The sequence below is a fragment of the Xiphophorus couchianus genome, chromosome 24, assembly GCF_001444195.1.
Source record: "Xiphophorus couchianus chromosome 24, X_couchianus-1.0, whole genome shotgun sequence".
Taxonomy (NCBI): domain Eukaryota; kingdom Metazoa; phylum Chordata; class Actinopteri; order Cyprinodontiformes; family Poeciliidae; genus Xiphophorus; species Xiphophorus couchianus.
Genome location: NC_040251.1, coordinates 11,716,472 through 11,738,293, shown reverse-complemented (window position 1 = coordinate 11,738,293; position 21,822 = coordinate 11,716,472). Strand labels below are relative to the sequence as shown.

The window sequence follows — 21,822 nt, the reverse complement described above, 5'->3', positions numbered from 1 at the left end:
GATGTCTGTTCTTCGCACGCAAGCAGCTGGCTGTGTATGTCTTGAACCGAGCATCATACTGCTTTCTTATTTCAAAGCTGCAAGAACGAACTAAACCATGCATTGATCCAGAGACGCAGTCGCGGTGTGTGACGCAGAAACTGCATGAAGAAGGACCGTTACACCACAAAGGCTCAGTTCTGCCTAATAGGCGGACTTACTTCCACTTTTTAGAGCTTGGTTCTCATCGCTGGTAACCAGTAAGAGGACCGGGTCAGTATACATGTCTCGTTTTCTAACTGGACTGCAAAACCACAAAATCTTACCCAGTATTTTTGGTCTAGTTTCTAGATCAAATCTCTTAGTATACTTGAAATAAGACAAAACTAACTTACAAATAATGTTTCGGCAAGAAATAGGAGTTTGTTTTAAGTCAACAATTCCATAAATTGAAAAAGTGCTTATAAGTGAAATAATCAGTTGTTGAACAAGATGTTTATTCCATAAATTAAAATGTCTTGTTCCACTGGCACTTTTTCATCAGTATTATTGAATTATTGATTTAAAACAGGCTACTATATCTTGCTAAAAAGTTACAAGCTAGTTTTGCCTTATTTCATGAATCCAAAAATACTTTTGTGTTTTTGTAGCACAAAGCTTTGGATGTTTTCTTTAATCGTTAAAATCCAGCGGATAGACGGTTTGCAGATTAGTTGAGTTTCTGGGAGAAAAGTTTCACGAGGAAAAAGTTTACACAATCTTGTTCCTGATCTGTTTCTGTTGATCATCAGCCTACTCATTGAGGAACAAAAATGTCTAAAATTAGTGTGAGGTTGCATGCGAGCAGACACACCACAACACTAAGGAAGTTGCAGATGCATGGGTTTATCAGCAAAGTCAAGCAATCATCAGCTGGAGGAGGCTTCTTCTCTGATAATCTCAAGCCTTGGGCTGTGTTCACACAGCAGGCAAGTAATACCCAAAACAACTTGTTTTACCCATATGTGATCTATATCTGGATTGTTTCACCGAAGCCTAAAAGGCGCCAATAACAATCGTTTCACCTCTAAATAAATTAGATTTGAGCCTCTTCCATATTGACGCCCTCCTAAATAAAACTTTTGGCAAAAAAAAATTGTCTCAGGCCATTATTCATTATTTTAGGAAGGTGAGAAATGTGGTACTAATTCAAGTGTGTATCTGATTGTTCTCTGTAGTGTAAACAGTCTAAACAACTTTTTGGCAACATATGAGCTTGTTTTAAGTCAATAATTTCTTAATATTGATGAAAAAGCACCAGTACAGTCAGCAGAATATTTAACTTAGATTAAGGCATTTTATTTTCCCCACGTTATAAGGGAAATAATCTACCAGATGAACTTGTATTTTTCATCAAGATTAAGAAATTATTAACTTAAAACAAGCTCATATTTCTTGCTGAAAAGTTACCTATGAATTAGTTTTGTCTTATTTCAATACTAAGATATTTAATTAGACCAAAAATATTTGGTTTAGTTGTTTTTGCTGTGTTGATGTGAGACATGCGTCATAATTCTGAATCAGGCTGAAAATTATAATTATGAAAAAAATGAAAGAAATCGGTGTGAAGCGCATACCATAATAATCCCACCACTTCTGGCTCAGATATCCAGACATGAACATGCTAACATGCTAACAGACTCCGTCACGAATAACTGGAAAGATAAAGATCTCTGTGTTTTCACTTTGGTTTATGCCCATAAGTGTAAAGATTTGCCAGATATCAACATTCAATTGATAAAATTTAAACGAGACAACTGCATTAAGCAACATCAACCAGAAAATGGCTGACATATTATGAGGTTTTTATTTTTAGGAAGGCACAAATCAATTGGTAAACAGCTGGTCAACCTATTTAAGGTTTGTTAAAAATCCCAACAAACAGTGTGCTTTGAAAATCAGATTAGCATTTTGTAATTTTATTTAATCAGATTTAAAGCTACTACAGTAACGCTCAGAATTATTCATACCCCTATCAAATAGTTAATGTACATTTTCAACCAGGAAGTTCTTTCTGACAGGAGACAAAAATGTCTTAAAAGTTACCAAAATAACATGAACTAAATGTACATTTTTGTAAGAGACTGCACCTTGAAACATTTTTATTCCTGCATAAAAATTATTTTTGGCATTACAGCAACCTAACTCTAATTGTTGACCAATGATTTTGATATTTCCACCGGCATTTCTGGTGCAATCTCTGAGTTTGGAAGATCTGCTTTCCATTTCTCTAATCTTTAGCTTCCTATCAGATCGGTTGGAAGTATGGCTGGGCAATTCCTGAATGTTTATGCTGCTTCCTGTCAGAGGGGGCATGTTGATAAAATTGAAAGATTACTTCACACCCAACACTGCCAGGTTTCTGACTCATTTCAAGGTGAAGTGTACATCTGTAAACATTTCTTTACTTGTTTATCATCAATTTTTGCTACTATGATTTGAAACATTCTAATTGAGTTTATAAAAATCTGTTTGTATGTTTTAGTCCTTTAAAACAAGCTTCTACATCATGATTAAAGTTACTTGTAAGTTAGTTTTGTCTTTTTTTCCCCCAAGTGTACTAAGAAATTTGCACAAAAAAACTAGACCAAAAATACTTACGATTTTGTGTTTTTGCAGTATGGAGATTGTTGTTCATGAGGAGTGTGAGATGTCTTGTTAAAGGGGAGTTTTTCCTCTCTGCTGTTGCTATGTGCATGATCAGAATGAGGAATTGCTGTAAAGTCAACAGCCAGGACAAGTGAGCGCTACAATGTGCTACTTTGCCTTTTTTTGCAAAAAACAAATGAACAAAAACATCAACAACCAGAGTCTGCTTTGTGGAAATAAGAATATTTTGGAGCAATCATCTCTTGTTAGATGCTGAAGATAACTTTCCAAAGCAGTATCTGCAGGTTTTGTTTCAAAATTTGCACAGACAAAATCAAATGGAGGCTATAAGAACTCTGGTCATTTATGTACACAGACTGCGTACTTGAAAGTACACTAACACAGAGGAGTCAACCAAATCCTGCAAAGAATCACGAAAACACTGAAAAACTCACTTCAGTGTCATCTGAGTTGTTTTAGAAAGTTGGCGTTTGCCGCAGTAACCACACACCCTGCTGATCTCCTGCTGGGCAAACAGCTTAACAGCAGCTGCTTGTTGGGCCTTTTAACACATTGCTTTAGTTTTATGATCATCTCTGCTAATCATCCCCTCGTTATGGACTCAGCATATTCATTCTAAACTAATGTTTTAGGCACCAGCAAGCATGCATAAACACTTCTTCATATCAGTGACCAACTCCTCGCCTCTTCTTTACAAGTCTACACTCCAGAAACACAAAGTATTACTAAGTGTTTTTAGTCTAGTTTCTAGTGCAAATATCTTAGTAGATTTGAAACAAGACGAACCTAACCTACAAGTAGCTTTTCAGCAAGATATAGGAGCTTGTTCTATTAATACTTATTAATAAAAAAGTATTTGTTCTACTGGTATATTTTTTCCACTTATGACAAAACATTTTTCCCACAATAATCTGCAAGTGGAACTAGTAGATTTTTTAAATCAATATTAAGGAATCATTGACTTAAAACAAGCTCATATATCTTGCCAAAAAGTTTCTTTTTCTTATTTCAAATTCACTAAAATATTTGCTCTAAAATCTAGACACAAATACTTGGTAAGATTTTGTATTTTTGCAGCACACTTCAAAACTAAAACAAACACATATGGATCTCTGACCAGCTATGAACAAGATACATAAATAAAACTCAGCACATTCCCAGCTGAAAGAGAAAGTCTAACCAAGTATTTTTGGTCTAGCAACCAGTGCAAGTATTTTAGTACACTTGAAAAAACACAAAACTACAAATAACTCTTCAGAAAGATATAGGAGCTTGTTTTAAGTCAATAATTCATTAATATTTGTGAAAAAACTACTAGTTCAACAGGCCGATTATTTCACTTAGAACAAGATATTTTTCCTACACTACAAGTCAAATGATCTGCCACTGGAAATAATACTTTTCATCAAATGTCTTATTCCAAGTGTACAAGTGTACTAAGGTACTTGTTCTAGACCAAAAATACTTAGTAAGAATTTGCATTTTTGCAGTGCAGCACACGGCTGCATACCATCGCTCACCATCATCGTCATCCGCTGATGCATCTGTGAATGAGCAGCCGAGGACAAAGGGGATCAGGGCCGCGAAGCCAACGCAGAGAGTGACCACCGTGACCTCACGGGTCAGCTGGGAGCCAGGGAGTGAAAAGACTCCCTGCAACCCCCAACCCAGCAAACACGCATGCATGCCCGCAACCCCAGAGCCAGCAAGCTCCTGGACAACTGAGTCCGCCGTGGGAATACGGCAGAGAGGAAGAAGAGGAATCGGCATTTGCCCCACAGGAGCTGAAAGAAAGCGGCTGTGTTGGGAATTTTGGGTCATGCTTTTCTCCGCACATTCCTCGCTGGTTTCCCCAACAATAAACCGTGTCAGAGGCGATACAACAGCCTGCATTCTGGATACCTTACACCATTAAATGCCTTAAAGCTTCACGGCCACACATTGGCCTCCAAATGTACGAGGGGACGGCCTTCTGAAGTGGTGGAAAAGTTGTGAAGGCTTGCTATATTTAAGAATCACATGGAAGAGGATGCACATTCAGCTGGAGGTCATTCGGCTGCTGCAAGCATGAGACGCTTCTTACAAAATAAAGAGCATGTAATCTGGAAATGCCACATTTTATTTTTAGGAACCAAAACAGGCTTTGAGTCATTATAAATCGCTGCACAATTTAAAGTTGTCAAAGGTTTGTCAACACTGCAAAAGCACAACAACTTACCAAGTATTTTTGGTTTAATTTCTAGTGTAAATATTTTAGACAAAATTAACTTACAAGAACCTGTCAGGAATAAATAGGGGCTTGTTTTATGTCAGTAATTCCTTAATATTGGTGGAAAAATTACTATTTTCACTGAGATTATTTCACTTATAACATGGGGAAAATGTCTTGCTATTAGTGGAATAATCTGCCAGTGGAACTAGCACTTTTTCCATCAATACTAAGGAATTATTTAAGCTTTTCAAGAAGATTTAGAGGCTTGTTTTAAGTAAATAATTCATTAATATTGATTTTTTTTCTTCCACTAGAATTTTATTTCACTTATGACAGTTTTTTCTATGTTACAAATTCAAATTCAAAAATGCTTTATTAATCCCAACGTGAAATTAAATAAAAATGACAAGTGAAATAATCTGCTAGAACATTTTAAAATCAATATTATAGAATTACTCACTTAAAAGAACCTCCTGTTCCCTTTTGAAAAGTTACTTGTAAGTTAGTTTTGTCTTATTTTAAGTGCACTAAGATATTTGCACTAGACAGTAGGCCAAATATACTTGCTAAGATTTTGTGGTTTTGAAGTGAAAATAAAAAAAATGTCCATGCAGTAAAAAAAAATGAAACATCCTTCATTCTGCATGACAAAACCATGTAAAAATAAATAAATAACTTAGAAGTCGAGACAGACCGAAGCAAAAGTTATGTACACCTGTGAAATAAAAGTCCACCGGTCTTCCCAGCAACGCAGCCACTTAGCTTTGGCTTCACTCTTTGGAGGCTGTTTGCTGTTTTCTTTGGCACTTCAGTATGAAAGTCATTGTTGTTTTTAGTCTTTATTTCTGTCCGTTGCTCACAGTTTGCTCTCTTCTTCCTCCAGCGGCCGATTCAAACCTGGAATGAACTTGAGGAGACGCCTGCGGAAGCTCTTCTGTTTGGGTTTTCTCTGCAGCGAGCTGAATCCTCCCTGTTTCTCCGCCGAGCCCACGGACGACGGGGATGACGAAGATCCCCTCAAGTAGCTGCGCGTGCTGGCGCTGCGGGTCAGGTGGGTCTTGGTCACGGTGAGGAGTTCGCTGGTCGGTCGGACGCGCTGCTGCCTCTGGGAAGGTTGCTGCTCGTTGATTTTGTCGGAGCTGTTCGAGTCCACGTAGCCGTCCGAGTGGTACAGGCAGGTCTGGTAGAGCGGGTCGTCCTCGGTGGCCGTGCTGAGGAGGCTGGCACTGCTGCTGGTGCTGCCGGTGGAGTGGAGGGCTCTCTGGGCCGCGGGGCTGGGCGCACCGAGGCTGCCGTAGATTCCTGCAGACTCCAGGGACTCGTACAGAGAAGCGTCGCTCATTACGATACCTGCAGGAGACGAGAGAAACGTCAGCACAGCAGGCAACAACATCTGGATTTAAATATAGCATATAAAAGGAATTTATTGACAAAAAGGTTAAATTACGCAAATCGCTGACTTATTTTACTGCTGACGGAAACAGATATAAAAGTCAGCTCGGAAAATCCAGTTAACATTTCCAGTTTTATTGGAAATTAAAAGCTTATGCAATTTGTTGCCTGAAAACAGTAAATCTAGCAACTTTCCTCAATGCCAAAGAACGAACAAACAAAGCAAAAAAAAACAAACAATATCTTAAAGTAATTTTGGTCTAGTTTCTAGAGAAATATCATAGTACACTTGAAATAAGACAAAACTAACTTAAAAGTAACTTTCTAGCAAGAAATAGGTACTTGATTTAAACATTTGTATATTTAAATGATTTAAAATAATTTATTAATATTGATGAGAAAGAACAGTATAGACAAGACTTTTCCCCATGTTATAAGGGAAACAATTTATAATATTGATCTAAACAAAATTACCATTTCCACCAGCAGATTAGAACAATAAATTTTTCCATGATATAAGTGAAATAATCTGCCTGTGGAACAAGTACTTTTTCTAAATATTAGTGAATTATTGACTTTAAACAAGCTCCTATCTCTTTGCTGAAAAGTTACTTGAAAGTTAGTTTTGTTTTATTTCCAGTGTGCTGAGATACGTGTAGCAGAAACTGGACCAAAAATGCTTTTTTTTTTTGGTCTAATTGTGAGTTTTTGCAGTGTTTCAGATCTAAATATGAACATTTATTCATCTGTTTATGAGAAAAATGAAAGCTGACATCAGTAAAGCCAGTGAATTGTAATGATTACTTACCATGGACAAGCCTCTGCTCCTGCACCATCAACGAACGATATTCATCCCACTTCTCATGAAGCGTTTGCTGCAGAGAAAAGCGAAAGATTTGTTACTTTACAAACAAAGCAAGTAGCTACTTCACACATTGAAAAAAATAAAATAAAATATCAGCAACCAAAATAGGTTGATGTTTAAATTGCTGGCTTGGCATCTATAATAGCGGCTGTATTGCATTGGATTAGAGCAGAACAGCTGCTGTAATCTTTAGGGAAAGCTTGTTCACTTGAGCCACTTCACAAGCTGCTTGAGTTGAGCCTGCAGCAATCCCTGCGTCTGCTGCTCAGACCGCTTCGTGCAACAGGCCGACCTGCTGTGGAGACAGGTGTGGAGCGAGGGGGAAGGCGTCCCAATGTGTAGCATTTAACATAACCTAAATGTGTGTGTGTGGGTGTGAAAGGCTACTGGACACATAATCGGCCTGACTCACAAACAAAACGCTTAAGGGAAACTACTCACCTTTAAATATTGCAGCCGGGCCTCGAGCTCAGCTTTTCGGATTGAGTCACTGTAAACCGTCTCCAGCCTTAAAGTGAAATGCCGAAAGACCACAGTGTTATTAAGCTCAACAGGAAGCACTTATAAAACCTACAAGGGCAGAAAAAAGTTATTAAAGAAACTCTATGAGAGGCTTTATTCACAAGTCTACAACAGTACTGGTGTTTACAAGCAGCGTGGAAGGATAAACATGAACCATTTCCACTTTGACGGTATAAACGCTCTTTAATCAAGAGCAGTGGAACAAAGTAAAAAACCCGTTTACACACTAACACTTTAAATAAGTGAAGCTGAGGGTGTAAGTTGATGACGTCCGACTATGAAACCCTTAAAGCTCACAGCCTGTCCGCACTAATTGTCCCTTCGACTTTAACAAGCCTCAACGAGGGGTTAAGAGCAGAGCGTGGTTCAAATTAAACACCCAAAAAACAAGAAAGAGAGCAACATCTAAGGGACTCAACACACAACATAGAAACTATTCGAACAAGTTAGGAAATTTCATCAGAAAATGCTGAGTCATTGGTTGCTACAGTGATTTTTGTCCCTTCTGAAAAAAAAAACCCCAACAGAAATTCAATCTCAAACAAACAGGGGCTGTGCGAAAACGATACATTGTATCAAAATGTTGTTTAACAGTGAGTGGCAGAAGCCTCTGGTGGCCCCATGTGTGAGTTTTTATAAGTCTACAGTGTTTTATGGAAGCGATACGACGAGTTAAAGAGACCCTTAAAAAGAGGTTTGAGAAAAAAATTCATTTGAAATATAATGGAAGTGAATGGGAGTTTTGGTGTGTCAAATCTACACTTTGGGTGGATTTGACAGAAAACCCCATGTCCTACAACATTAGGAGACACACTGGGTGAAAGTAGACAAAAATGCCTACGTTTTGATGTGTTACGAACTGCGTAAGAGATAAAAACTAAACCCATCACAGCATTTTAAATAGACAGTTTTTCAGATCAAAACCTAGAGTGCTTGACATCATCACTCTCTTAAAAAGACAACCAAACAAAACATTTTATGAAACTTAAACTCCTATTATGTACAAAACAAACGGTATCAAAACAAAATTTTGATACCAAAGCTCAACTTTCCATGAGAAGTTTAAACTTTGAACCGTTTTTCTACTGTAAAATATGACTGGGGTCAGGAACTCCAAACGGCTGAATTTTGACCCTAATTTGGCTCAAATTCCCATCATGTTTAGCATTTTTCTGCGACTTTCGTAATGAGTGTTCAGTAGATCGTAACCAAAAGTCACGAAAGGTTTTTAAATACTGTCGGTGGGGAATCAAGCTTATAAAAGTGATGGAAACAGAAGGATAATATCTAAAAGTGTTGCCACTTTTAAAAAACAGGTACAAAAGTGCTGCATTGGCATTTTTAATCATTTGGTATAAGAGAAATAAATATGAATATCCCACTTTGAAAAACCTCTTTTGCATCACAAATTTTCTGTGTGAACAAAATACTTGAACTTAACTCAGTTGTATTTTAATTTGATGAGTTACACTTTAAATAAAACCTGTCACAGTTTTGAGAAACGTCCATCATGTCAGATTCAATGCCACTAGACTTTGTAAGTCAGATTTTTGTTTTCATAAATCTGGTTTAATTTACTTGGAGCTAAAAAAAAAAAAAAAACTGAGGGGAACAAAAACAGGAATTTCATGTCAGTTAGTGAAGATGAATGAAAACATTCATGTTTTACTTTTGTGAGCAGTAGGAAATGAAACTTCAGGACCAGAAAACGTCAACTATTTGTGTTTTTTTTTTCCCCCTCTCCACTGACTCAGCTCTTAGCTCTTCTGGCAAAGAACCTCATCGGGCTGAACTGCAGAAACTGCACGTTCCGTTTGGTGACGTAACTGAGGAGCGGCTCAGCGGGTTTCCAGCATTGACACAGCTGAGAACATCCTGAGGACATGGAGGACGGATATCAGATAACAGTCGTCTGCCCTCATGTAACTCGGTATGAAACTCAGAACCGTCTGCACAGGAAGTTACAGAAGATACTCGTCCAATCATCACCAGCAGGAGTTTAGTACACAATATTCTCAACTTCTGTTTGAGTTTCTCCACTGGTCTGATGGTATACAGCTAAAAATTTGCTTTACAAACTTTAACTTAAAAGCTTAAACGGTGGTTTAAGCTTCAAAGCAGCCTTTAACCGTTCACCTGAGTGTAGGGCTGAAACGATTCATCAGATTAATCGTGGTTAATTGATTATTGAACTGTCAACTAATAATGTAATCAATTAACTGCTAACTGGAAAATGCAGACTCACAAAAGACCATTTGATGAAAGTTTAAGCTGAGGTTTAAAGTATAAAAACAGTCTTAAACTGTTCACCTGAGTGTAGGGCTGAAACGATTTATCAGATTAATCGTGATTAATTAATTATTGGAATAATTGTCAATTAATTTTTGTAATTAACTGGAAAATACAGACTCAAAAAACAACATTTTCAGATTAGAAACCAGACCAAACCTGTACAAAAAATATATACATTTTGCATTCAAGATAATAATAATAAAAAAACTTCTCTATAAATATGTATTCCAGCCAGAACTCCTCAAGTGGCTTCACTTGGTTCAAATTGTTTAAAAAATATCTCCTATTAAGCATATTTTGCTGCGCAATTATTTAAAAAATAGTCAGCAGATCAGCCCTGCACTGTATCGGTGTTAAGTCGAGCAGAAATGGCTGAACTTCTTTTTTTTTTAACAAATGGTCAAGCGTACACTAAATTAATGCTGTTATTGCATTTTAGACAATAGAATATTTATGTTCCTTTTTAAAAATGGCTTATTTGTTTAATTGCATCTGCTCATGTATTTCTAGTAATTTATATTACAGAATGAGTAATTTTTTTATTCGATTAATCGCTAGAACAATCGATTTGTAAAAATAATCTTTAGCTGCAGCCGTACCTCAGTGTGTTGCCGCATGACCTGATGAGCTGAACGATGTCCTTGTGCAGAAATCCCTCCACGGTGGTCTCGTTCACACTTGCGATGGTGTCCCCTGCACACACACACACAACATATTAGGGCTGAAACGATTCCTCGAATGATTCGAGTATCTTGATTATTAAAATTCCTCGAGGAAAATGTATCTGCCTCGAAGCTTCGTTAAATTATGTTTTATTATGTAGTGCCGCGTTCCGGCCGGATCGTTATTTGTGGTGGGCAGCGCTCTTACTTCCGCCTGTAAGTTGTTGCGAAGTGCTGGCAGCATGGCGTTGAATTGTGCGCCGTTTTATCAGGGATTGTTGAACTTTGTGGTGCGATTGTTGGACTATGACAGCTTTTGTGGCGCCGTCACGGTTTTGGAGCAAACGGTAGGAATATGTGAGAGAAAGAGAGAGAGATCCGATTCCTCGGATAATCGTAAAAATATTCTATAGAGTACTTGATTACTAAAATATTCTTTAACAGCCCTACAACATATGTGTCAGCCATGAGGTCACAATGCTCCCAGTCAATATGGATTTAATTTCTTGAAGATGCAGCCAACCAAGGGAGGAAACCTCTGCACATGTGAAGCGCACATGTGCAGCCGTGGCGTTTCAGGTTGTGACTGCACTCCAAGTCTCCTTATATCGGAAAGAACCCAAATATTTCATGTGTGTGGTGTTAAGCAGCTGAAGCTGTTTCATCTTCTTTGTGAGTGGCATGGAGTAATTAGATGTGGTTTGGACTCGACGGGCTTTGTGTTCAGACAGGACAGCCTGCGAGAAGTGGAACTGACACATCCAGTTTGGATTTAGAAGAGATAAACACCTTCTCTCTTTCCTCGCTGACCGGCGGAGACGTAGCGCTCGGCGAGTCGTGACTGAGCCGTGACGACTTTCAAAAGCAGAGACGATTTACTGAAGCTCTCTGGTGTCAGCTCACATTTATTTATTTCCTCTCCTTCCCTGAACCTCTTCTGCTTCAAACTCAACTATCACTCTGGTTTTTTACTCACTGCTTCAGTCTGTTTTGGGGGAAATTATGCGACAAACCAAAAGAAAATAGTCTTTTGGTTAACTGCTAAGTTGAAGAAAAATAATACTTTTTTCCCCTTTCTTTTTTCTGAAAAGTGTGGCATGCATTTGTCTTCAGCCTCCCCTGAGTCGATACTTTGTAGAACATTTAATGGCAGGAGGTCCTTTAGTGTTATTATCTTATTATCTATAATCTTTTGTACATTTACAAACTCAATACTTTTGCTGAATGATAAATTGTTTCAGAAGTTATTGCGATAAACGATAATATTGTTTTGACACCATTTTTAAGTAATATATTGGTAATAATGCCACTTTTTTAAGTTCTAAAGAAGCCTATTTGAAACTTTAAAACAATATTTGCCTGGCGTTATAAAAGCTGTGCCATGCTGTCTCAGTCATACAGTTACCTAAAAGAAGAAGCAATAAATAGTTTTTTTAATCATAATTTTTGCTATCCTAATAGCAAAAGTCCACATCGCTCACCTCTACTCAAAACTAAAAGCATCTCAACTTTATAAGACTTGAACATTTCTGTTAAGAAGTGTTTTTGCTTGATATATTTTTGCAAAGATGACTGGGCAGAAATCTCACGCTATAGATTTAAGAAGTAAAACCGTCATGATAACAAATTTTGCTGGACGATAAATCATCCCAGATGAACAATAATATTGTTGTTTTGAAACCATTTTTGAGTAATATAATGGTAAAAAAATGCAAGTTCACCCTCTCAAAGATGAATAAACGTTCATTTCTAGCAAATATTTAACTCTGGAACTGGAAGACATTTCAAATGTCCAGGATAAATAAACAAAGCAACCAAAAGAATAAATAAAATGGATTATGAAGTGTCTGTAAAAACCTAATGCACGTGAATGAAGCCTTTAGTTTCGGTAGAAAGAGAAAAACAAACATGCAAATAGAAATTATTGGGCTCGCTTTAATTGAGATTAAATTACACACAGGTGGAATTTATTTAACTTCTGGCAGCAATTTGAGGCTCCTTTGAGTTTTTTTTGTGAAAAGGTTTAAGGGGTGCTAACACATTTAAAGGCCCTGCATTCGTCCGCTGAAATAGTTGTTTGTTAGCAGGAAAAATGTCAAATTAAGCAGCCACATTTTGACTTCCCATAACAACCAAGCAGCAGGTTGGTTTGTGCTGATGTAATGTGTACAATGTCAGCTGATAGAAACACAAAGGAAACTCTTGTCATGCTCTCTTCCCTTTTGTTTATTTCAAGCATTTTCTCAGGTTATTTCAGGTCTCATCCAAAAAAAGTAAACCATGGAGATAAAATCAGAAATAATAATAAAAAAAAGGTTCACTCACCAACTTTAAGTCCTGCTAGGTGGGCCGGGCTGCCGTCGTGCACCCTGCACACGAACGTGCACATCTCCACTGAGTTTTGTTCTTGGTGGTGAAGGCCGTAAGTCTGGGAAAGAGACAGCAGAGAACATGAAGATGAAACAAGTCTTCCTCTTCTTAGATGGCTTTCAAAACAGACGTATGTCTGATGTTCTGAAATATTGTGGTAACAGTGCAACATCAGAGACAGAAACCCACTGAACCGCATGCAGAGGAAGTCGTGACGGACAATAGCGGAAAGACCATTTTATCACAGAGGACGCACAAGTGTGACGCACGCAAGCAAATAAGAGCCGCTTCCTCTCGCCTCCCAAAACAAACCGCAAGAAGAACTTAACGAACGTCCAAAATGTATCTTTGTCCTTTTCACTAACCCTGAAAATAAAGGATGCAATCATTTTGTTAATTTGTTTGCCTTCAAATATGAAAAGACTATTTTTTCCACAACTGATTTAATCCCATAGAATAGAAAAAACAACCAGAGAAAATACAATTCAACCATATAGAAAAAAAGATAAAATTATGTCTGTGCATTAACTACAGGGATGAATGGACTCATCATGGCTTGAATGTAAGAGTAATATTTAATGATGCATTTGAAAAAGGGCTGCAACTAACAATTATTTTTGTAATGGGTTATTTTGACAAATAAAATTTAAAAAGTTGTGCAATATCAAAAGTACATTTAAAGATGCAAATCTTAATGGAAAAAAAATTTAACTTGTGAAGTCAATTGTTGTTTATAAGAATCATTCAAGTTGTTGGCTGAAATAAAAACATTTCAAATGCATTTTTTAAAACCCTAAATTAAAATGATGTTCATGCCCATAATGGCTATAAATAAACATTTCAGCAGCCTTTCTGTAAAGGCTTTCTGTAGTTCCACAGTTTGGCTTAACATGCCAACATGTTTCCTCATTTTCGCTGTTTTAATTTATCTAAACTATTTGCGTACTTCCATGCCAGCGTTAACGTTTATATTTTGTCGTCCTGGAAACTCTGACTTGTTACTTCCACATGCATTTCAATGAACGAACTTGTTTCGGTGACCATAGTGCCTCTGCACAAAGGTCAGAGAGGACAAAAATACACTTCCCCATACCAGACACCTTTTAGACAGTTAACGTGCTGCTGCTAAAGAAGCCATTATCAGTTAAAAAAGGACAATAAAACTAGACAAACGTTGAAAATGTTTGTATCTGCCTTGCACAGGTCCTGCTCCAGTTAAAGCATGCATCCAGGTTGCATGAGAGTGCCAGTGGAAATTTGAAATGATTCTGATCTGGCTTGCATTTACAGCTACTGGCTTCCTTCTCAGCAACCAGCAGGGTAAACATGTTGGCATGCAAATATCACTGAAAGGCAAATTTCACATTTGCATGCTGCATTCCCAGCTCAGTGTCCACAGTACCGACTCGGAGGGAGGAAAAGCACCAGGAAACGTGAGACTCCACATTCATGGCGGTCTCTGCTGGCCATCAAACTGCTCCTCATGGCCTCACTTCCTTCTGGCCGCAGCCGGGCAGGAAGGGCGGGAACGCCTAACGAAAGCGTAAATAGAACACCGTGTCTTTTCCTAGAAGAAGCCCTTCACTCCCCAAGACTTTATACGAGCAGCAGCACATTATAATACCCATGTTGTGCTCACACTTTTTGATCATTTCTGTAAACTATTCAAAGAATGAGTATGAAAAACAGAGTGAGGCGTGGCGCTGCAAGGGGACTGGAGATTTGTGAGTAAAGTTCCTGCTGGCATGGTGGGAGAGAGTAGAGCAGGTTTTACATCGACAGCGTGTGAGTAAACCTAAGCGCTTAAAATAAAGATGCTGCAGGGGACAAAAAGGCTTCAGTCATGGGATGAACATGAACAAGTTATTCGACTGATGCATGACCTTTTTACTCCCGCAGGCGCAAAGAAACAACTCAATTTAGAGACGCAGGAAATCATTAGGAATCCACTTTTCTCAGATACCTGATATCTGAGGTTCAGTATCAGTCGATACCGGTCCGATACAGAAAAACTCCTCTGAAATACAAATTTATATAATAACTCTGCATCAGTATAGCACACTTTAATGCATCGATAGCTTCAAAACCAGTAAAATATGTAAAAACAACACAATTTGTTCTGTCAGTGCAATTATGAGAAGAACAGCCAATGTAATACAATAGGTTGACTAACGTGGTCAAATGTGAAAATAAAATACAACAAACCTTCTTTCAATGGTTCAGAAAGTGCAATTAGGAAATATAAATATAACGTAAAAGAAATAATAAAGCATGACGTCACTCAGAGCAAAAAGCAGAGAATTAGACCGGATAGATCTGCGCTTATGGATCTGGCACATAGATTTTTTCCAATAGTGAGACGGATACAGATATTAATATCGGTTCGGTGAATCTGTAGAAATTATTTGATTGTTTCTGACACTTTAAATCATGAGAATCAAACGGCATTTTCCAAAACCAAGAAACCTTCATTAATCATGTGATTTACCTGAATCTCAAAACCAAAGGCCTCCTCTTCATTTTTCTCCAAGTCCACCACTTTCCTAAAGAGAGAGAAAGAAAGACAGACAGAAAGAAAGAAAGGAAAAAAAAAAAAGATTTAAAACCAGGACAGTCAAAATTATTTATCTATTCATGAACCAAAAGAAAGTCAGTTATTATTTGCAAGCTGTTCTGATATAGCAACCTTTATTGACTGAAGGAAGGCACCTCTATCATAAACCAACAAAGCAGCAGACAGATGTAAAATGTAAAACTCTGACACCCATAAATAAGAACCAATACAATCTTCTGCATTCAGAAATCACTTAATCAGTAGATAGTCCGTCTATGAGTTATTTGACCTTGATGTTAATTAATACTACCAACAACCAGTTGAGTAACTTATGTAGCAGAAGTTTAACTGCTTAAAAATAGAAAACAAAAGCAAGAAGTGACAACTGGATTAAATAAGGTCACGTAACCAGTTTCAGATATTTAAAACAAAGAACTGATCAATAATTATCGATTGACTGATACAAAACACTAATATCATGATATGTTTTTCACAAAAATAATTACAGTCTTCTCATTTTTATTTACATAATGCCTTATTTTCTGTTGGTGAATCACAAAAAGTACCAAAATAACACAGTGATGTTTGTCGTTGCAATGGGACAAACGGTGGAAAAGTTCAAGAGTCTTTCAGGCCAAGTGGATTTATTAGTACAGTGTCTGAAAAGCATGAGAGGACATGTTGCTGCTGCACAGGACGTCCTCTGTGTCCGGCTGCATGTGGACGTCACAGAGACACAGGACAATGAAATGCCACCAGCAGCAGACATAAAAATTCATGAAGATGCTTTACAGATCTCACGAAAACCTAAATCTACAAAAGCTCTCTGTTTGGACTCTGCGATGACGCAGTCATGGCGTCAGAGTGAGAGAAGAAGAAGAAAGCTGTGACTGATGTTGACGAAGGAACTGAGGAGATTGTACCTTTGTGGTTCTGGGGGCAGCGTTAGGGGTTTCCACTTCTGCGAGCCTCCACCCTGTGAGGAGAAAACGAAAGCGAGAGATGAAACATCTTAGACACCTGCGTGAGGTTACTGCCAGATTACTCACAAGGGATTCCCCACCCCAAAGTGTCCAACATGTGAAGGATGTATTGTACACATCACTGCTTCAACCGGTCTGTCAGGTCTATCAATAGCAAGCGCGTGGCAAGTTGTGTGTTTGTGTCTTTAAACCACTGATCCACTATGCTTGAAAACAATAAGACTGAAACTAGACATGCATGTCTGGGATGCTTTTTGTTTACTTTCAACTGGAAATTGAAGTTGAACTATCAGGTGTGAAACTAACAGGTTTCACACCTGAAAGTTCGGGAGACTCAGTTTGATTATGGACCAAAACTGCGCAAAATTAGACCTAAAGCTAAGTTTAGCCTGAATTTCACAGTAGGTCAGCTGCCCCCGAAGCACACAAACTGTTGATTTATTTATTTTTTCATTATTTAGAGCCATTCACACAAACTCCAGGCTGTAAACAGAAACACACAAGGCACTGTGGTAAACACTGGGCTACAATAAGCGCATTGAGAGATAAACCAAAGTCAGCAGCAGGTCAGGCTCCAGTTCTATCTGACTGTGTAAAAATGACATGCAAGCATCCAGATACTTTGGCTGAAAATCACCTAAATCATTTTCAAATGTTGCTCCCATGAAAGCCTGCTTTGTGCCAGAGGCTCTCTGCCCAGTAAAATGTTGCTTTCTTTATGTCCCAGAATTGTCCAGCACTTGTCTCAATGAGTGCATTTATTCCCAAGTACCCACACGGAGCAGCCGGGGCGGACCTGACAAGGTCTCCGTCCCTGAGCGCGCACAATGCAGTGTTGTTGGCCCCACTGCAGGCTGCGAGTGGGTGGGGTTCCTAATAACTGCGCCTCACTGTATGACACATTGTGGAGACAGGATTCTCTAGAGCTGTTTTCGGGAGACTCGGTTTGATTATGGACCAAAACTGCAACATTTGTTACATTTTCGATTTCACGCTGCATTGTGACCAAAGATCCAAGCAAACTGAAAAACCTGTTCCCCTCCGCGCCTGTGGTGGCGCTGCACCAAGAACTACTGAAGGAAACGACACAAAATCCTCCAAAACATCAGCTACAAGCAACTGATGTTTTCCAACAGAACAAAACTCTTCAGTGTAAATGATGTAAATAAGTCATAACTATCAGTTTAATTTATGAAGTTTGAGTTGGAATAAATGAGTGTACCTATTAATATCACATCTCTTGTTTGTGGAAAAACACTTTAGTCTTTCCTGGTTTATAATGACCACTTTGTTCTAGATATCCACCTAGAATATCTTTAGTATGTACTGAACTTTAGTATTTACTTTAGTATTAAACAGTGCTGAAGCATCAATCGTACTTTCACAGAAAACGAGCTGCCACAGGAGCAGCCATGATCTGGAGGTGGAGACAATAAGTGCAACTTCTATCTTTCCAAAATGTAAACAAAAATGAAACTTTAGCACTTCAATTTGCCTTGTTGCTGAAAATGTGTTAAGCGGTTGTAGAATTTGTCTTTTGTTTGGGTAAAAGTCCACGAGCCATTTCTCTCGCTAGCGCTAGACTAGCACGCCTGTTTTGGTTGTATTTACCCACAAAGCCCTGCACCATAGTCCGCTTCATGATTTTGGAGCTTTCTTTGGTCCGATTGGCGTTCACGGGTGTGTTCATACCCCGCCAGAGTTCACGTCAACCCAGCCGAGACCCAGATTATTAGGCTGACAAAAGTTCGATTTTTTGCGCAATCACGCTTCCCCAAGCAAATCAGACTTTCTAGGCAAACAAACTATAGAGATCGATTAAAGCAGGAAGTGAACTGTAGCACAAGGCATTCTGGGTAAATACAACCAAAACAAATGCGAGAGGCTAACGCTAGCAGGAGAAATGGGTCATGGTCTTTTACTAATGTCAAAAGAGAAACTGCTAACATTTGACATTACTCCATTTTTGTTTAGATTCTTTGAAGAAGGAAGTAGCAAATTTCTTCTTCTGAAGTTTTCATGTCGTTTCCTTGAAGGTGCAGCACCCCCGCAGGTGGGGAGGGAACAATTAGTTTGGATTGTTTAACACAGTGAAAATGTAACAAATGTTGCAATTTTGATTCCCGATCAAACCGAGTCTACTGGACTATCGGTTGTGAAACACCCGAAATGTCTGTCTTTAGCCCAAAGTTAATGTTGAACAACTGGAGAAAACCCAGAGCAGGAAAATGCTGAGTGACCAGAATTAGACAGAAAAGTGATCTCATTCTTGGACAGAGTAGAAGAAGAAATGTCAGTCACTTAAAAATCAATGACTTAATCTTCAAGTAGAGGCAAAATGAAGAGATCAGGCCGTTTTCGGGGAGACGAGCTCAGCAATTTTTTTAAAACCACAACAAGTACAAAAATCATCTAAAGATAAGATCTGAAAGAGATTTTAGATTTCTCATATTTTATGCTTATGACTGTGATCTACTCCAAGATCTAGATCAAGTACAAGAAACTGTCCTACATCAGACCCTGAACCACAGCAGACAGGGCAGCTCACTTTGATGCATCATGGGTAAAACCTGTCCTAAATATCTGATCGTTTATTGTAAATTACACTGTGGCTGAAAAACATTGCTTTCCTGAGTAAAACATATTGTTATTGATTGGCTTTCCATTAGAGCTGCATAATTTGTGTAATGCTGAAATTACAAAGTATTGCTTGGATACAATATTTTGGTATTTGAATACATTTCAGTTCAATGTATTAAAACTTTGTGTTTAAATTACATATTTACCCAGCTGAATGTTTATCGTCAACAATAATTAGATGTTTTCTTGTTACCGTAAAGACCTGGTCAGCAAAATAAGGGCAAACTACTTAAAATTATTAGCAAATGCCATTAAGATGTGGATTAATGTTAATTTCTAAAATGGAGCAACAAACAATTTGTTGTAAAGTCAATTAATTTCTTTATGGTATGTCGATGATATTAGTCTCTGGTTTCCATTTCATCCCAGCTTACGCCTGTTTCACATTCAGAAACAAACCATTCAGTCTTTAGTAATGTACTTTATCAGTTTTGTTATTGGTGGTTTAATATTTTAATGACTTATGTAAGAAAAATAGGAAAAGACTGATCAATTTTTAAATTTAATTTAACTGTTCTGATAAGCATCTATTGATTGCCGAATAAATTTCATAGCCAAAATCCATATTATATATATATATTTGTATTATTGTAAATGTGATTGAGTTTTATACTGTTATGACACTAAACTATAAACTACAGCAGGTAACAAACAAAAAACTGGTTTTATGAACTGATGCAATGTTGGTATGAGACATGACAGAACAGGAGAACAATAAAGAAAAACTGGGAGAAAAAACTCAACTATAAGAAAGGACAAAAGTGAAAAATAGTGACTGAATGTGGTTGGAAGCTCTTGGGCCCCCATTACGATTCCGATAAGGGCCCCATGTGGGGATGAACCGCCCCTGTTTTGTCCCAAATGTGGGCTAATGGACTGAACATGCTGCTTTTAGTGATGACTGAGGATAATGTTAACTATTTATGAGTTAATTTTTTTAAAAGTGTAAATAGAAACAAAAATAAGAAAGAAAACAAGATTTTTAAAATTAGTTTTACGTCTGCAAATGATAAATTTGACGGTGTGAAAATAATCAAACAATTTTTGAGCCCTACCTTCTTGAAGTTTCTGGGCAGCGTGCCCCCAGAATAAGCCAGAGTCTTGTAGTTATAAACCTCCGAGGAGTTGGCCGGCAGGTCCACCGTCCTGCAGCTGTCCGACTTTGACGACGGGAAATAAATGTCGTTGTCCTGGGATGCGGGTCCTCCGTCCACCCCGCTGGAGTTCACCTTCTTCAGCCTCCTGAACGTCATCGCTGCTGGGACGTAAAAGTGAAGACAGTCCGGTACGAGACGACGGAGAGAGATGCCGAAAGTTTGAGCCTCAACGTGAAGCTCACCAGAACTTCACTGCGGCTCCTGGGAGTGAAGTGTCGCCGCTCAACAGGCGGTGGAGGCGGGGACTCATTAGCTCCGAGCGACGTAAATGAGTGCCAACAGCCATGACTGTGGTGCTTTCAAGAGCGCCTCGGGCGTTTGCCCTTCACATTTCACACTGAAGGGAATCAGACTAGGAGACGGTGTTGGGTAGTAACTAGCTACATTTACTCAATTACATTTACTTGAATTGAAAAAGAAATACTTTTAGGAGTATTTTTACTGCGCTGTACTTTTTTGTCTTAGTTGAGGAATTTTATTATGAAGTATTGCTGCTCTTATTTGAGTGTATATTGAATGAAAAACAAACATGTTTTAACCAAAAATTCACTACACACAGACACCTGAAGTTTTTGTTAAAGTTTCATGAAAGAAAATGATTTGGAATTTTTTGTTTGTTTGCCTGATTTTGTTATTTTTTGTTATTGACATGAATTATTGCCATTTTAGTTTTTAAAACACCAAAATGACCATTTAACTTTAGATTTTGGTCTGTCTGATGATACAATTTTACAATATTAAATTACTGACTATTTGATCAGTTATTACCAAATACTTTTTACTATTAAATAACTTCTTGGATGGCTACTTTTTTCTTTAACCTGAGTAAAAATATGTTGAATAATACTTTTGGGGTACTCTGCCAACCTTTGCTAGGAGGCAATGACTGTCACAGTGTAATGTAGACAGATAAAATGTGAAAAGATCACATTTTACCTCCTCTACTATTGCAGTTTGAAAAGATTCACTGCTCCCTCCTCCTCAAAGCCAGGAGGAGGGTCTTAGCGCTGTCAGTCAACCTCATGTATACACTGTTAAACGGTGGGAAAACAACTTACAGTTCCAGGAAAACTGTTTATCTGTTGTCTTAGAATTCATGACAGTTTCTGTAATCAGGAAGAAGTAATAGAGAGTAGAGAGGTGAAGGTGGGGAGCGATGAGTAGCGCTCACACAAGAATGATTGACAGCGCTAAGACCCTTCTCCTGGCTCTGATTGGTTGTTTCTAGTTAGCACTGGGAGAAGATGGAGTTCAATTGTTTTCATAGATGATCTGTCTCATGCTAAACTGTCACAACAGTGTGACAGTTTCACCAAATATTAAAAAAATTAATCTCATTTTTGTTGCTGAGCATCTTCTAACATTAAAACATTTTCTAGCCCAACAAAAATATTTAATATTTGCAGCTCTTAATGAGTTAAAATGAAATATTAAATTACACACAAGTGTAATCTGAGTATCTACATGTTACGTTTCACTGCATTTTATTCAAGGACAAATGTGAATGGAGGTGAATACAGATGCACATTTTTCACATTTTTATTT

The 21,822-nt window shown here is 38.0% G+C and overlaps 1 protein-coding gene across 1 annotated transcript; it reads right to left on the bottom strand.

The window, feature by feature from the left end:
* Window positions 1-5,289: 5,289 nt before the first annotated feature.
* Window positions 5,290-20,572, bottom strand: tamalin (trafficking regulator and scaffold protein tamalin). Its single transcript, XM_028010223.1, has 8 exons — window positions 20,176-20,572; window positions 16,421-16,473; window positions 15,432-15,486; window positions 12,899-13,001; window positions 10,511-10,604; window positions 7,539-7,605; window positions 7,041-7,107; window positions 5,290-6,190 (listed from the first exon to the last, which is right to left on the bottom strand). Exons 1-8 carry the CDS (start codon window positions 20,371-20,373, stop codon window positions 5,697-5,699), a joined length of 1,131 nt encoding a protein of 376 aa, XP_027866024.1. The 5' UTR covers window positions 20,374-20,572; the 3' UTR covers window positions 5,290-5,696.
* Between the last annotated feature and the right edge of the window lie 1,250 nt (window positions 20,573-21,822).

Excerpts from the sequence above, each read along its gene's own strand:
- tamalin (XM_028010223.1), bottom strand. The coding sequence starts at position 20,373 with ATGACGTTCAGGAGGCTGAAGAAGGTGAACTCCAGCGGGGTGGACGGA. Across the intron at positions 16,474-20,175 it reads TGCCCAGAAACTTCAAGAAG|GGTGGAGGCTCGCAGAAGTG; the intron begins GTAGGGCTCAAA and ends TTCTCCTCACAG. Across the intron at positions 7,108-7,538 it reads CCCGGCTGCAATATTTAAAG|CAAACGCTTCATGAGAAGTG; the intron begins GTGAGTAGTTTC and ends TTTTCTCTGCAG.